General features: G+C 32.6%; 1 protein-coding gene across 6 annotated transcripts in view; it reads left to right on the forward strand.

The window, feature by feature from the left end:
- The first annotated feature begins 3,573 nt into the window (after positions 1 to 3,573).
- The window catches only part of LOC149419420 (G protein-activated inward rectifier potassium channel 3-like), a 56,544-nt gene continuing 42,933 nt past the window's right edge, over positions 3,574 to 17,184 (forward strand). For 3 of the 6 annotated variants that reach the window (XR_016302898.1, XM_089638288.1, XM_089638292.1), the window contains exon 1: positions 6,202 to 6,301. Coding sequence is in view for 1 of the 6 variants with exons in the window: in XM_089638293.1 (XP_089494419.1) it covers positions 3,668 to 3,729 (62 nt within the window). In the remaining 5 variants the exon portion in view is untranslated. Of the gene's footprint in view, positions 3,730 to 6,180; positions 6,302 to 11,211; positions 11,227 to 17,184 lie in introns of those variants that run through there. The other 3 variants (XM_089638293.1, XM_089638289.1, XM_089638290.1) reach the window with 3 other exon arrangements.

Consider the following 17,184-nt stretch of genomic DNA (forward strand, 5'->3'; position numbering starts at 1 on the left):
CTGTTATTATTTCAGTTTTGTCAATTGACTGGCTATTAATTCAATAGGACTTTCACAGAAACCGAAAATGAACGTTGAAATTTGATGAATTCTATGAAACAACCCATCCTAAGATTTTTTCACAGAATTTGAATAATTCATCAAATTTCAAAGCTCTAACTGAAATAATTCAGTGAACCGACTGACGCATAGTGGAATAATAGCAGAATTCGAATAGAACTTTCACAAAACTTGAAAATTAATAGGGCCGTAAATTGATTGTAACTAAACTTGAATAAAACTTTAACAGAATTTGAATTTAACTTTGAAATTTGATGAAATGTTCAAATTCTGTGAAACAACCCACCCTTAACTTTGTAGGCATCCAAATGAGAAACTTTGAAAAATCGAACTGTTTTTTGAAATGTGAACATTTTCGGTGTTACTAAAATCATGGTGAAACTTTTACTCAATTGATAAACGACCGTGAACCATGTGAAAACCTTACTGGGTACAAACTGAAAAGTAATGTGTACTGACCTAAAATAGTTCATGGAAAGATACATAAGATATAAAAATTGAATATTCAGACAAGTAGAGTTGTTTATCTGTTGTACAAACTCGAAATAATTTCTTATCGAATTTCGGAATATTCGTAAATGTTCTGAATCATTTATCATCAAGATGTCTTAAAAACAAATACCGTATAAAAAATAAGATAACATTAACTATTACTATTTTTGGATTTGATAATTACATTAATGTTTAAAAATTGCAATGTTATAATTTCAAACATGAAAAAAGCATCAAGTTATCACAATCATTTTTAATCAAAACATAAAAATTTTAAACGAGAATCAAACATTCAAAGAACACAATCCTTTTATTAAAAGATTTTTCAAGATTACTGTCACATCATTTTTATCTCAAAATCATAATAATAATTCCCAGAGAAAAACCAAAAAATCAGACATTTTGGATCCATTTTGTCACAAAATAAACGTTAATTATTTTGACTTTATATTTATCTACATATGCGTAAGGTATTTACGTTATTAGACAACTTCACTTTCATTAAAGTTCTAATAAATTCACGCGGTAAGAGTCTACTAAAAAAATAAAACGTCCGACATAACCTTGCTTCTGACAATGACATGAAACTATATTCACAAAATTATTAACTGATTTAAATTAACAAAAATAGTAGTAAATATATTGAATTATACTAATATAATAGTGAATTCATCATTAGAATAGAATTTATTAACAAAAACGTATTTTAAATCGCACATTCCCAAACCACAGCTATTACTCATATTGCCGTAAAAATGGGCAAGCTCCACATGCGCCAGTCTGCAAAAATGAAATGTTGTCATTTTTCATTAGTAATAATTCGAAAAAGAAATTGTACAATCTTTGTGCAATATGTTTCAAAAACACCGTTGTGAAGTGTTTTTATTTATTAGTAAGGTTGTTTGTATTTATAATATTTTCACTAACGACGCCACCGACTGAAACTTTTAAGTGTGTTAATCCGAGTTCTGTTTTCAAAATACAGAATGGCGCCTGTTCCAATTCTGCATTGCGTGCTTTGCGCGGGACGCAGCCGCCGTACCACGAGATTATCTGGTTACGTAGTACCTACGTAGCGGCTGGTAGTTACCTAGTACCTAGTCCGTAATATTTTATATTTTCCATACAACACATCATAGCGCTGTTCATTTGCTCCATTGTCCGGGAAGGTTACCCCACTTCCTGTCATTTCGACGGCTCCAGTCGACTAACGTAGCAACGCACGCTGAACGGACTACAGTCAAAGCTAGTTGAAAAGAATTATTGCTTAAAACAAACAAACAAAATTAAAACAAAATTTGAGATTTGTTTTGCAAAAGATTTGTATGAACTAAATCCTCTTGGAACCAAAGAAGAGTGTAAAGGAGAGATGAGTCCCTTTTCCCTCGTGGAACCTTCAGGGAGGAAAGATGACGTCCTCTTCCCTTGTTGGGCCTTCAGGGAACCAAGGTGGGAGTGGATAGAAAAGATGAGGCCCCTTCTCTCGTGGGGCCTTCAGGGAACCAAGGGGGCGTGGAGTGGAGAGATAAGACCTGGGAAGACACATTGTGGAACCAGAAGATGTGGCCTCATATCCGATGACAACCAAGGTGCACTTTATCAAAGAGACCGGGTTACCGTTAAAGGATTGAGGTAAAATGGGAGATACCACAATGTGCGTATTGTCAATGGCCGCGGGAACAATACGAAAATCGTCCCTGTCCCATAATAAAAAGCCCCCAAAAGTTACAATAACATCATAAAAGTAACGCAGCATATTTCTAATAGAAAAACATTAAAATTAACTAACCTCTTCTAAGAAATGAAATAAAATATGTAATGTATGATAAGATATGTTACTGCAGGGACGTTTACGTTATGCCAGAGAAATTTATTATTTCGCAGTAATGAATAAGGATTCTCATTACAAACGATCAATCTCAGTAGAAGGTGTAAAGTTTTTGATTAAGATTTAATCTAGTTCACTTTGACAAAAATTGTATCCAAATTATCTCGTCATTTTTAGAGGAAACGTATTTTTTATCTTTGTAGAGTATTATTACTGCGTAATTTGTTAAAATTATATATAATAATGTAATGCCTGCTCTACACTCTTGGCAATAATATCAAGGAGACCAGAGCGCTAGAGTATAGATTCGCTCGCACGGTCTTGCCATTCCTCGCATACACGGAGAAAAATGAGTATCCGGTGTAATGATTATCCGGTTAAAAACGGGATTGCAGCCTCTTAACGAATGAATTAATACGTTTCGGGAGCAAATTTTAGTAAAATACGATTATATTATCACGAATAAATATAATCAAGGCAAATGGAGGTGCATGAACACGTGTTCCAATATTTTAGGAATTTACTTAAAGTTTATCTGGAATACATTCCCGTTTTTACTCGGATTACCAATAATTAGAAGAGATTCTTAATAACAAATTATTTTAAGCAATAATTACTAGCCTAAAAAACAAATATAACTTGAAAAAATCTTCCGAGAAAAAATAAATGGGAATTGAAACTACACCCTTCTGACTGTCGGTCAGGTGCACTAAGCCACTGTGCTACGTTGGCTTATTTTTAACCGCCAAATAATTCAATGAGGATATCGGAAAAGCTTAGTTTCAATTCTGAATGGTTATCTTTCACCAGGTCTACTAAGCTACTAGTAGACCTGCCACAATATACACCACAAATTTTCTGAAGATTTTGTTGCAAATGAAGTCACCGCACAATCGATAATAATCCAGGAAAAACTGCGCTATATTGTGAAAGTGAAGATGTATTAATGCCCCGGGAAAATCCTTGTCAAACACAGAGTGTAGGACCGGCATGCACTTACTTAGCTCAGATATCGTTAAGTTCGAATATCATTCCGTAAGTGTGATTTACCTTAAACTTATCGTATTTACCAGGAAATCAGGCACCTAAGACACTATCTTTAAAAATTGTTATCAGCGAAATTGGCTTAGAGGTAATTTAAATCCAAATCAGCAGATACAGGCTGGAACCCGCCAAACGATGTCGTTCTTTAAGTGGTTTTCAATTGGCAGTTTTTATAATCCAGTTTCATTGGAAAATGTAGTGCAGAGAAATAAGTGAAAAAAGTGTCACAAATTGGATTACAAGATGGAGAATATTAATGGAGTACACAATCTGAACACCAGTAGCGATGTACGAAGATTTTTGGGGTAAGCTTTCTTTATAAAATTACCTACGTCAATATTTCGATATGTATCCTTAGATTACCTGCTAATAAGGCGGCTTGAAATATGTACACAATTAAGGTGACATAAGGCTCTAATAACGGGGGATTTGCTCAACGCTCACATTTTAATTATTCTTGATAAACGAATTACTAAAATCTCAAATGGTTCCAGAGGGACCCATTCGGATTTAAGCCATCGGATTTACCATCAAAATATCTTATGTTTAACGGTTTGATTTTTTTAAACATTATTGGACTTTAAAATTAGCGGTAAGCACCAGATTTTATTTTTCTAGACGACGAATTAGTAACTTCCCTAAAATAAACCCTATAAAAAGATCGATTTTCTAGGCCTGCTAGGGCAATGTGGACCTACGGTCGTCCATTACGCCGGGCCGGGCGCTGAATATTGTTTTTACACGACTTCATCACTTGTGTCGTTAAGATTCCCACTTTATTTTATAGATTTGATAGGGCAAATTCAACAACAGGTTTGTCCAGTACACAAGGGACGTGCGTCACATATATTTGTACATGGCTTACATCACTTACGTCTTTAAGATTCTGGCTTTATTTTAAGGTATTGTCTCGTCTTATCTGTAACCTATAGATTTTGATACTGTTGTACAAGTAGAGGGTTGACGTTTAATTATTGGTTTTTATTTTATGATTAAGTAATTTTTTTACGAATTGATTCATTACGGTGAAGTGATGTGATTCTGAACTGGAAGCGTTTAAAATGTATCATGTAAATAATTTGAAGCAAACATCGCGTGGTTAAAGCTTGCTTCTATCAAATAAGTGATCAATTATTTAAAATATGTTACGTTTCAATTCGAATCAATTTAAGCAGAAATGAAAATAAATTAGGTTCAAACAATGTAAATATAAAAAGCGATTAAGGGGGATCTCATGGATTCTTTCGTATGTCAATACTATCTAGAACTTATACAAATACCCTTTATCTTGATATCTAACGTTTCAGCGCAGTACCCACTCCTATTTCTACCGATTCAGGAAAGTTATATATATTTAACTTTTTTTAAAGTAATTATGCTTTTCCTGTGAAATGAATCGACAAAGAAAATGATGTACGGATGTAGGTACGTAATGTAGGTTAATTTAGGCTAAGTGGCACTAACGTTTAGGTTTCTGAAATCATTACAAAAACCCAACCCAACCATACAATATTTTCTAAAAATTAACGGTATATTTTTTAATTTGAGTTTGAGTACAAGAGTCCCAACTGCTCAGAGAGACTATGGCATCCTCAACTTAGGTGTTCTTCTTCAAAAATTCATTTAAAGCAATGTTTGGATTCTGAATGATGATCTTTCACCACCAAAAAACCACCAAAAAAATATTTGAGCACGCTGGGATTCGTAGACAATTATCGTAATAAAGAACTAGAGTGAAAAAATTGCTTTCAAAATATATATTCATATAGATCAACAAACGCTGATTCTGAATATATAAATTTTCTTGTAGTTATTTTTATGTAGAATTAATAAATCAACATTTAAAAAAGATTAAAAACGTAAGACACTCAAACGCCCTGTGATTGGTCGGCGTGTTCTGACAGCAGTTAAACCGATTCCGATACAATTATTTCAAAAGAATTCATGATTTTACGAAATCTTGATACCCACCCGAGTGATATTGAACTTATTCATTATCTACAAAACCGAGATCCATATGACGTCACGCGTACCCCGTCAGATTACGATCGTTTTGGCGGGCTTGGAAAAATACTAACTTTGAACACTATTTTAACTATGAAATCGACATTGACGACTGGGAATGCTATGTGGAGGGTGTTTTTGAGTAGAGGAAGTAGTGAAAATGGGTCTTGAAGATACCTATGTTGTAGGAGGGAGGAAACACAGATGTCGACAAACCGTTACACAGCCGAGAACTCAAGCACGAGTCGTAGATGCGACCCGCTCTCATGAGACAAGGCGTTCAAATGAAAAAGGTTTCATAATTAAAAATGTATGTTTGTAATGTGAAAATGTGTATTTTCTATAATAATAATGTTAGTTTAAAAGTTGGCAACATGTTGTGTGTGGCAACCCATTTGGTTTTTTTTTTTTTTTTTTCTATGCTCTGTGTACACTGCTGTCATTTTTCTTGTAATACGTACATCGTCAATAAAACCAGTTATTAAATGTGTTATATTTTAATTAATAAACACAGAAGATTTGTAATAGATGTATGTTTTGTAATAAATGTATGTTTTGTAATAAATGTATGTATTGTAATAAATGTTTATTTTGTAACAAATGTATGTATTGTAGTAAATGTATTTTTTGAGAATGTTAAAATAAGTCGAGCTTCTTTTCACACTGCAGCCCGTTTTACACGGTTTGCATAAGTGTATGCGCCCACCTCCATCCGAACTCGCCGCTGAAACGAGCATCCAGCTTCTGTGCGGGAATCAGCGAGGATAGGATCATTTAGTCTAGTGGTCCAGTGGTTCGGTGGTCTAGTGCCCTCCAGTCATCAGGACGGGCAGAACGCGCTGATTTTTTAAATCTGCCAAACTTTTTAACAGTGTAAAACGGGTTTAACAATATTTGAAGTGTTCATTTTTAGCCAACATATTTTACAATAGTAGCCTAAAATTTGTGATAAATGCGTTTTTCTCAAGAGATACAAAATAATAATCTATTTTTGGACAAATTATTTTTGTTTAATAAACGTCGCATTCATTCTCCAAAAGGTGCAAATGGAAAAAAAATGCTTCTATTTCTCCCTAACTGTTACTCACTTAACATCAAAATGTAATTTGTGAAAAATTTCACTTGGCACGAAGATAAGCGAGTATTGCTACTTTATTAAGAATCTCTTCAAATTATTAGTAGTCCTGTTAAAAACGAGATTGCAGGCCATTAACGAATAAACTAACAGGTTTTCTGATAAACTTTTAATAAACTGAGAATAAATTAGCACGATGTTGGAACTCGGAACACGTGTTCGATCACCGTGATAATATATTCAAAATTGACTTAAAGTTTATCAGGAAACATGTTAATTCATTCTTTAATTGCCTGCAATTCCGTTTATAACCCGATAACTAATATTTTGAAGAGATTCTTAATAAACAAGCATAACACATTGTTATCAGTGTCAAAGATGTATAATCGTCCATTTCCCATTTGATTAATTTTCAGTTGTTTCAGATTATATTTTTAAATTAACACACCAATAAATCAAATATTTTTTTACCAAAGAATCACTCATAATTTATGTGGGCAATCCAGATCGGAGTATCAATGACTTTGATCATTTCGATGTTCGTCATTTTTGCTATCGAAACAGTCGTTTAAACATTCAAGACATCATTGTGTGATGTGACAGATTCGAAATATCTTATATTGAAGGCCACACAAATACTTCGATACTTAAATAATAACCTTTTTTTAATAATTTAATAATACAAAGTAAATTAGTTTATTTACAGTCCTTCTCAATAGGTATTCCTGTGCCGAGGAAGACTGTAGGTTTTTGTATGGGTTTTAAATTATATTCTCTTCTGATTTCCATTTATTTATTCATTTTTTTTTAATAATATAATTACATATAATATATATAATTGATTACATTTTATGATTTTGACTGTCCAACTAGGAAGGATTCCCGTTTCAGGACAGTCAAATTTACAAGTTTCAAGCTATCCTAGACGAATACAGGATTTAAGACTAGCTAAAATAAGTATGTTAAAACGAAGATACATAAAAAGATACATAAAAAAGATACATAAAGATACATAGAGGCGTTCGTGATTTCAAATTACATTTTTTAGTATCATTTCGGAATCAGTCCTGCCTAGATCCAACAACCATTTTGTCACTCTTGGACCGAAGGATGACAATTCACACAGTTTTAGCTGAGAGGGGATTTTATTAGACCGAGATATGAGAATATTTTTTGATAAGCCGCTCTGTTGCTTGTTGGAACGGAAAGGTCATTCCTTCCCTTACTTCTGGTTTGATATTTGTGTTCGGCTGTTTTCATTTTGTTTTTATTTTTATGAACATGGATTACAATTTTTTTATATAGCACTGTCGGACATCTAGTACATTAAATTCCTCGAAGAGAGCGTCACTCGAATATCTGAAAGGTTTCTTCATAATAAGACGTAAAATAGATTTGTGTGCCTTCAATAACGGGTTTAATGTTGTTCTTCCTGCACCTCCCTACCCAATGGAACCGTAGGTTATACCCGTAGTATATGGTTTTTATGTTTTGTTTTTTTTTTTAATTTCCCGTAATGAAATAAATGTGTGAATCAGGGTGTGCACTCTTTTAGCTAAATTTTCAATCTGGTTCTTCAATTTGAGGTTATTATCAATTATAACGCCTAAATATTTAATAAATTTAACGCACTCGAGGGCTTCACACTTACATGGAGGGTTATTATTTCCATAATTACAGTTAATTTTATGTATTATAAGGTGGTGAGGTGTTTGAGGATTGCCCTGAAATAGTAGAACATTGATAATAAAGCTTCATCTAAACTTCATCGGGACTATATTTTACCCTCAAATATTATAAACTAGCTTACGTGTACCTGGCGTTGCTGACTTTTTTTATACTTTCAATAAATATAATATTCATGTTTTATATATATAAACCTTCCGGAAGAAATTCTCTAAATGATAGAGAAAACCCTACCAAACTCCGTTGCATAGTTTAGAAGAACTGAGCACACAAATAGACAGACGCGAATACTGACTTTGTTTTATATTATTTAGAGTTACCAATGTATTGTCACGATTACGAATTTACTAAAAGTTTATCAGGAAATGGCCTGTAATTTCGTTTTTAGTGCATTATGATCTGGGATGTTCCAGAATGTCCCGAACTTTCCAGACTATTCCCGAATATTCCACAATGTTCCGGGATGTTCTGGAATGTTGTGGAATGCTCTCGAATACTCTCAAATGACTGTTCTGGAAAATTCTAGAGGGCGAAACTTCCAGCCCTTATATCTACAAAAGCACGCCCTTCAGGTAAAAACTTCATAGATGGGGAATAGAGAGCTACCACACCAAAAAAACTCCCTTGATCGTACTAGGACTTTTAGAGTTTTAGCGCCACTCACATTGAACACTTTCTTTTATAACGTGTAACTGGCCCAATGAAACTTTGTTTTTCAGCGAAACGGCCCCATATTAAATTTATCGTCTCTCTCATACTTGTCAATAGTTTAATACGAAAAAATGTTTTAAAGTATTGCTGACGTCAGAGAGTAACTAATACTGAACTATTGACCTATATGTTCATGTTTAGTAGAGTCCTTCATTTCGTATATAATGTCAAACCCCGCTGTGATTCCTGTCTCCAAAAATCTCTTATTTGATTCGATGGCTCAATTAATTTTACGCAATGTAATAAAAAGCCCATAAGAAGCCCAATTCCAATTGACGTGCCAAAAGATGAATGCATGCGATAAGATTACATTAATCATTATTAGACGTCACTTTAATTAGTCATAAGCACATTTGATTGCTGTTTTATCTCATCTTGATTGATTGCGTATTCGTTTCTTGAATATTCGCAAATTATTTGCAAGGAAGAAAGTAGCTGGATTGTGCGTCGATCAGCTGCCAAGTATTATTTAACAATAGTAAGCTCTTGAGTGGAGTAGCACGTGGGTGTAATACTAATCAACCACTTTCATTGCTCATCTTGAAGTCTTGAACTGTGTAGTGTTGTATGTACCCATATGATTGTAGAACTGTACACACAGAGCTCACTTATATAAAACTTATGGTTTGATACCCGATTGGTATTTGAAATGAATTGTATTTAAACGAAAAGAACCAAAAAAATCAATCAATCCTGTTATTATCACAAGGAATACGAGGAGAGAGGAAAGGAAGCCTTTACCTGTTGAAGATGTTTGTTTCTTTTAGAGTCCTGCTGGTTTCTGGAAGATTCCGAGGGTCACAGATTCAGAGCACAACCAATGTTGGATTTTTACAACACGAACTATGTTTATATTCAACACACGACACTGTTTAACTTGGGGATGATATTTACACTATTTGACTGAACGTTTTCACGAAATTATTGATACTACTGCGAATAACATACGATTTCAACGACTACGAAAATTCGAAGCATAAAACAAATGACTCTGGCGTCGGTATTCCTTTTTCAATTCTTCTTTCTTCTAAGACAATACTTTTAAAGGAACAAAAATAAATGATTTTGAACGAGGAATGATTTTAAAACGATTCCAATTTTAAACAATTATTTTATGTATTTAATCGTTGAGTAAGAAGATAATAATAATAAATCTAAAACGAGAAACAGAACAAGACACATAAAATAAAATAAAAGGTATCTAACGGTCGCAACTGGGTTTCAGACCGGGACAACGCATTTAACCAACCACTCCGCAATTGTAATCTGGTTTTTTAGGTAATTTTTGTCAATTCCCAACTAATTTTTCTCTATTGTTTTTTGGTTGCCATCTTTTTGTATGGTTACAAAATTCCATAAGAATTTATTTGTAACCTAGATAGTGTCCCGGATATATTAATCCGATATTTATTTATACGGAACACCTATTGATTTTTTTCTACAAGACTAGAATGAAATCATCAATAATTAAATATATTAAATCGATGGGTATAACCTACGAAAGTTATTCAAAAAGGTATTCCAATAAAAAGATTATTTTATAGTTGAATTCTTTTAATTCATAACATATTGGCAAACGTGTTCATTGCCTTGATAATATACAATGACGAAATACGGAAAAATTATTATTTTTATGAACATGTTATCCACATCGCGAAAATACGTTCGTATCTTACTAAAAGTTTATGAGGAAACCTATCAATTCATTCATTAAGGGCCTGCAATCCTGTTTTAAACGGATTATTTTTAATTTTAAGAGATTCTTAATAAATTAGCAATATTTTATATCGGTAAGTTTTCTCAGACAAAACGTTATCAAGTAATTATTTTGTTCCCACAACGAAGGAACCAATAAAATTTTTAAAAAGCCTTTTGGAGAACTGATCTCCATAGTTATTTCATCTTTCTTTACAGTTTGTTAGTGCAGAAGTTAAAGTTAGTAGTGTGAAGCTAGTGACAGAACAACAATGCCAATCTTGTTTAACTGTACTCCAAATGATTCACATAGATCGCATTGTTATTAAAGTTATTTACTATGAGATATTCTAACTTGTCGCGATGTACATTGTGATATATTGTGTCGAACCAATTGATGTGTCGTATTTGATCTATGGTCGATCCTGATGGAATACCTAGTGCAAGTTTTAATAAATAACGTTTTTTTAATACGAGTATAATACGATATAAATACCCGGTGTAGTAGAGGTTAAAAGTGGTAGTGTGTCGTGATGAAAATAATAATAAATTAATGATTCAACCAAAGAGGTTATTATGGTACAAAATTTGGCCACCTATACTATAATCGAGTTCCTCAATTATAATTCCGGTATGTCATTCGTTTTAAATTTGTCGTTGCTCCGTATACGGAGAAAAATTACTAATAATGAAATTTGCTAATTTATTAAGATTTTTTTAATTTTTCGAAATCTGGTTAAAAACGGATTGCAGGCCCTTAAATAATGAATTGATCGGTTTCCTAATACACTTTTAGTAAAATACGAATGTATTATCACGATGTCCCAACACGTGTTAGTAAAAATCCTAATATTCTGCAATTCGACATTGTATATTATCAAGGAAAATGTAGGTGTACGAACATGTAATATGATATATTGGGAATTTACTAAAAGTTAATTAGGAAGCGGCCTGCAATCCGGTTTTTACCGTATCATAATTAACGTGAAGAGATTTTTAATAAATTAGCTTTACTCATTTTTCTTTTTATTACTAGCGCAGACCCTTGAAAAATTACGGGATATTATAATTCCAATTTTTAAATCGACAGTGAAAATATTAAAAAAGTGTGGGTACCTATTTGATCGCTTGTCTGAATCTATAATTCTTCTCACAAGCAGTTCCAATTTTGAAAATTACACTTCAAACGAATTTGAGTTCATTGAACGTGAATAATTTCACGCAGGAATAACGCACATCACAGATACCCGATTTTTTTTTTCAATTTGTTTTTATTATGCGACAGATTAATCATCTACTTAATCACATAACCTACAAAACATATGAGAAAATATCAGATCTATATCAGAATGTTTTATGGTCATTTAAAAAGCAGTTAAAAATTTAACTGTTTTTAAATTTCATTCAGCACCAAGTTTTCTCTTGTCATGCTAAGCTGTGCTAGAACATCTGTTCTGCCCTGTGGTATCTTGTGGGATAATGTGAGAGAATTTTTGCGTATTTCCAATTCTAAATAAAATCCAAATAAATGGAATATTTCTGAACGGATCCAAAACTACAAACTGTTTTTGAAAGGAGATAAAATACGCTTTCAAATTTTACTATTAGAAATAAACTCTAATTTTTGCAGTATAAACATTTTGAAATAAAACACAACAAGTTTAAGAAATGGCTCAACTGAACTAGAATTACAGATAGCGAAAAAAAAACACATTTTAATTAAAGAAATACACTTTTAGATTTGAATATAAAGCGTAGTGTTTTTTAAACACCGTTTAGAACTTATTTCTCATTTTGACAGTAAAGAAGCCACGACGATTTTAACACATTTTCACAGCAGGTAATAACTGTTTGTTCTCTAAACCACAAATTAACCTGAGAGGTTTCAATATTCGAAATCTTCAATAAATTCAACAGTCTAAAGATGATTTTAGAAGGGTGAAACCGGTCTGGTGCTAATCTGGAACAAAGTTAATTTGCCTGTATGTATACCAAGATAAAGGCATTAATTTATTTTATTAATTGACACCTGTCTAGACACTGGAATTTCCTAATGAGACAGGCCCTGAAAAACCATTTGAATTATATTTTATCGAGATAAATGAATAAAAAAACAATTCGCAATAATTCAACTTTATTATTAATTATGACGACTTTATTAAATTAAATTGATATTAATAAATAGTACCTGATTTTTCTTCAGTGCAATATTTTATCAAAAAGCATATAAAAACCTAATTCGAATTCATTTAAATTTATTATTAACTTTCGTTGCCAGGGGTTATGAACGATTTGGAGTAATGTTTTCAAGTTGTGAATTCTAGTTTTCCCAAAAACTGGGTCTATTTTAAAGGTGACAATAATATTATCGTAACAATGAAAAATCCTTCTTTTTAGAAGTATTTTTTGTTTTACTTGATCGTGCCATTGATACCTTGGGCGAAATCGATTACTTCTACCGTTCATTTCCACGTCATACATTCTACTTACACCCCTTTCCTTTTTCATCACATTCGCTACATCTTACCGCACGTAAGTATATGATTCATTAGATCGTGCAATGTCTTCCTCAGTTGTCACCGATTTTGTCTACCATTCACTAACTGTCACTGTTAAAAAAATACATTATATAGACATTTATTCAATATCTACCATTCTAACGAAAACTTCTAAACATTCCTGGCACTAATAAGAATAAATTTTGAAATTTTCCGCGAAATCAGTCCAGTAGTTTTTAAGTTTATAGTGTGCAAACCAAAAAAAACATTAATTAATATTCACCATAGATTGTAACAACCATATTAAATTAAATAAATATTACCTTTTATATCTATTATACTAGTTCATATCACTTTGTTTATTGTTAGGAAATCCTATGAAAATAATTTGATGATTGATATTTTGTAGTTTATCAACGTATTCTTTGCCAACGGAAGAATACTTGAAATGATTGTAACAACCATATTAAATTAAATAAATATTACCTTTTATATCTATTATACTAGTTCATATCACTTTGTTTATTGTTAGGAAATCCTATGAAAATAATTTGATGATTGATATTTTGTAGTTTATCAACGTATTCTTTGCCAACGGAAGAATACTCTAAATGGTGTTTTTTGGCAGCAATTTAGTCTCTAACTCTTCAACGCCCACTGAGACTAGAGGTCACGAGCATCTAGAAGTAGACAAACAAATAGGTACTGTTAGCTAAATTATTGTACTTAGGTACTGAATGCTTTCTGAACAATCGTCAATCCCATGGAATGCTGTTTTTACAGCTAATAATTATGATGACAAACGATTGCTAATAATAGAATTTCTAAATCGTACAACTGTATTTTTCTGAAACAGAAAAAAAACAAAACTGTGATTTCTGTCAAAATTTTTTGCCCGATTGTTCTGTCTAGAATTTCTAGGTAAATTAAAATATTTTCAGCTAACTGCTTTAATTCAATTTTAAGCTATTTGAATTTTCAATATTCAGTTACGTGGCAAAAAATAAAACAAAAAGCTGTGTTTCGTGTCAAGTTTTAATAGGAAAAACAAATTCTAAGCTTAAAATTATCATTCCACATTATTTTTAATATTTCAAAATTAATACGGATCAAAGCCAACAAGTTGAACTGAGATGATTAATTATTACAAATACACGGAGAAAACTTACTGTTGTAAAATATTACGAAAAATGCTAAAAATTATTTGTATTCCTGTTAAAAACGGGACTGCAGGCCTTTAACGAATGAATTGACGGATTTCCTAATAAACTTTTGGTAAACACGAATTATGGCAATTTCGGAACACGTGCTTATAAAAATTCTAATATTTTCGTATTTCGTCTTTAGATTTTAATATTTTTAGGATAAACTCAGCTGTATGAACACGTATTCCGATATATTATGAAAGTACTGATAGTTTATTAGGAAATGGCATGCTATCACATTTTTAACAGGATTTTAATAAGTTAGCAATACCTACTCATTTTTCTCCGTAAATTACTTACCTACTGCAATATCACATTAAATCCCATTATCAATTGCATGAGTCACAAATCTTAAATCATAATTTCGGTTGAGGGTCTGTTTGTGAGTGATTTGTAAATCTGTTCAATGAACTCGGATACGTTTTGAATTTAGGTGTCATTTTTGAAATTCGATATGATTGTGTCAAGATATCAGGAAAGCGATAAAGTAAAATTTACCTACCTTTAATATACGAGTGTAATATTTAAACAGAAAATTATTTAAATTGATATTTTCATAATTGGAACTGATGTGTCAAAAAATCAGACATGCCGGATAAAGTACCTACCTATAATATAATATTTTATAAGAAAATGATTTTTAATTTTTTTTTGCAATGTGTATTTCTTTTGTTTAAGTTTCTTAGGGTTAATCAACTTGACAAGTAAAGTCAGATCTGGTGATTTTTTTAATGAAGAAAGCGTTATTTACTAACTAAATAGATTTACTAACATATTATGGTGTGATTATTCACGGGTCTGCGCTAGTAATATAATAAAGATTTTCCTCATTCGAATAATTATCATGAGGTGAGACCACCTAACCGCAACTTAATGAACTTTACAAAATGTTTTACTTTATCAGTGAACTTTGAATTGCTTACTTATTCTCCTATATCTTATTAGTGACCAAATTCAGTTAGCCAGGTTCTTCGTAACACTCCTCTTCTATCAGCCTCACAACATACAGGGTTTTCCAATAAGAGGTGTTATTTTGATATTCAATCGTAAAAGATCAATGGTTTCGTTGCTTGTGTGGCACGTAGCGTTGAAAGTAAACGTTGCCTAGATCAAAACCATCCAATTCCGGCCATAAAAAATCATTAATCATCTCTCAATAGCGCAATCCATTCACCGTAACTGTTGCTCCAGCCTCATTTTAGAAAAAGTAAGGTCCAATGACTCCGCCGGACCACAAACCGCACCAAACAGTCACACGATGAGGATAGAGAGATTTTTCAACAATAACTCTTGGGTTTTCCGAGCCCCAGATGCGACAATTTTGCTTGTTGACGAAGCCACCGAGGTGGAAATGGGCCTCATCACTCAAGATGATTTGCATTTGATAATTTCATTTTTATTAATGACGTAGTTTCTACTTGTAAAATATTAAAAAAGACAGCTTCTAAAGTAACATCTACCGAAATAGCGGGCTATTCAAAATAACACCTCTTATTGGAAAACCCTTTATATAAAATTCCATAAATAATATTTTACAGGGTCATGGACACCGCATGTTTTTCGTTTGATTTGTGTGTTAGAGTGGAAAGTTTAGTTGGTGGAACCAGAGCACAGTGATTTTTTTTTACTAACTACAGGTAAAACTGCACATATAGCTCGTAATTCAATTGCTGTTTTACGGTATCAGTTTCCAGGCATTAAATTAAATCCTTATCTCCAAATAAAGCCATATTCATTGACCTTCTCGCTCTCATGATCTAATCTTATGCGACTTATTTTTGTGGGGATATATGTTGACAAGGACCATGATGAAATTCAGGGGGAAATCGTTAGGATTTTACGTCAGATGTTAACTGACGCTCTTCAAAGTTTTCGGGACAAACTACAATCATGTATAAATGTAAATAGCCAACATCTGAGCGACGTGACCTTCAAAACATAAACGCAAACGAAAAAATCCCATCTTACACTATTATATGTTTTGTCATAAATAAAAACCATTTTAAGCAAAACTGACAGTACATTTTATATGAATCCCGCGACGGACCAGGGTATTGATTCTCCAATCCAGGCCACTCGCAATCTCCGTCGAAAGTACATACATTGGTCGACGATCTAATTCTCGAGTCTCGTCGAAGGTATATACTTTCATACGCCAAAATTCAAAAGTCATTCCACTCGAACGACGAGTGGGTCGAACCATTCGTTGTTCGAGTGGAATGACTTCGTCGAGAATCGTGCTCCTGTACATAGTTTGAGCGTATTTTAAAGGAAAAAAATCGTCTCTTACACCATCCGAGAAACCACCAAGTAAACAAATACCCCAACATATATTCTTATTTACTGTTTTTTTGTGTTATCAGTAACTCACTGTCCATCACATTCATTGATACGCGTACAACAGACATTCCGAATTCGCCACAATATATATAAAGATATTTATAAATGAAGCCACAGAATAACCTCTTTGGCATTTCTGCGAACCTGGTATGAAATTATTTACAATTTTTATGTTGCATGAAATTGTCCTAATTCTTGGAATCATGTATTCTTTCTAATATATATAGATACACTAATACATTCAAAATGTCAGGCATACAAAGACGATGCATATTCTACGCTATATTAAGTTGTTCGTAAAAATCTTATTTTTACGAATCGTTAGGTAGGTAGGTACGTTAGAAACATACAAATATCTTTCAAAGCGTCGATAGACTTGTCCATTTTGCCGAATGGTGTTGAATTGTTTGCACAAACTGGCCCATAATGTTATCTATTTAAACACGGTGTCAGAAAACTAGTAGTATAAACCGGAACCTGGTTAATTTTCAACACGTAGATTACCAAAAAAAAATCGGTCTGAGTATTTCGATTTTTATTTAAAAT

Source organism: Hesperophylax consimilis, chromosome 12 (genome assembly GCF_061612785.1).
Source record: "Hesperophylax consimilis isolate HC1 chromosome 12, BYU_Hcon_1.0, whole genome shotgun sequence".
In the NCBI taxonomy this organism is placed as follows: Eukaryota; Metazoa; Arthropoda; class Insecta; order Trichoptera; family Limnephilidae; genus Hesperophylax; species Hesperophylax consimilis.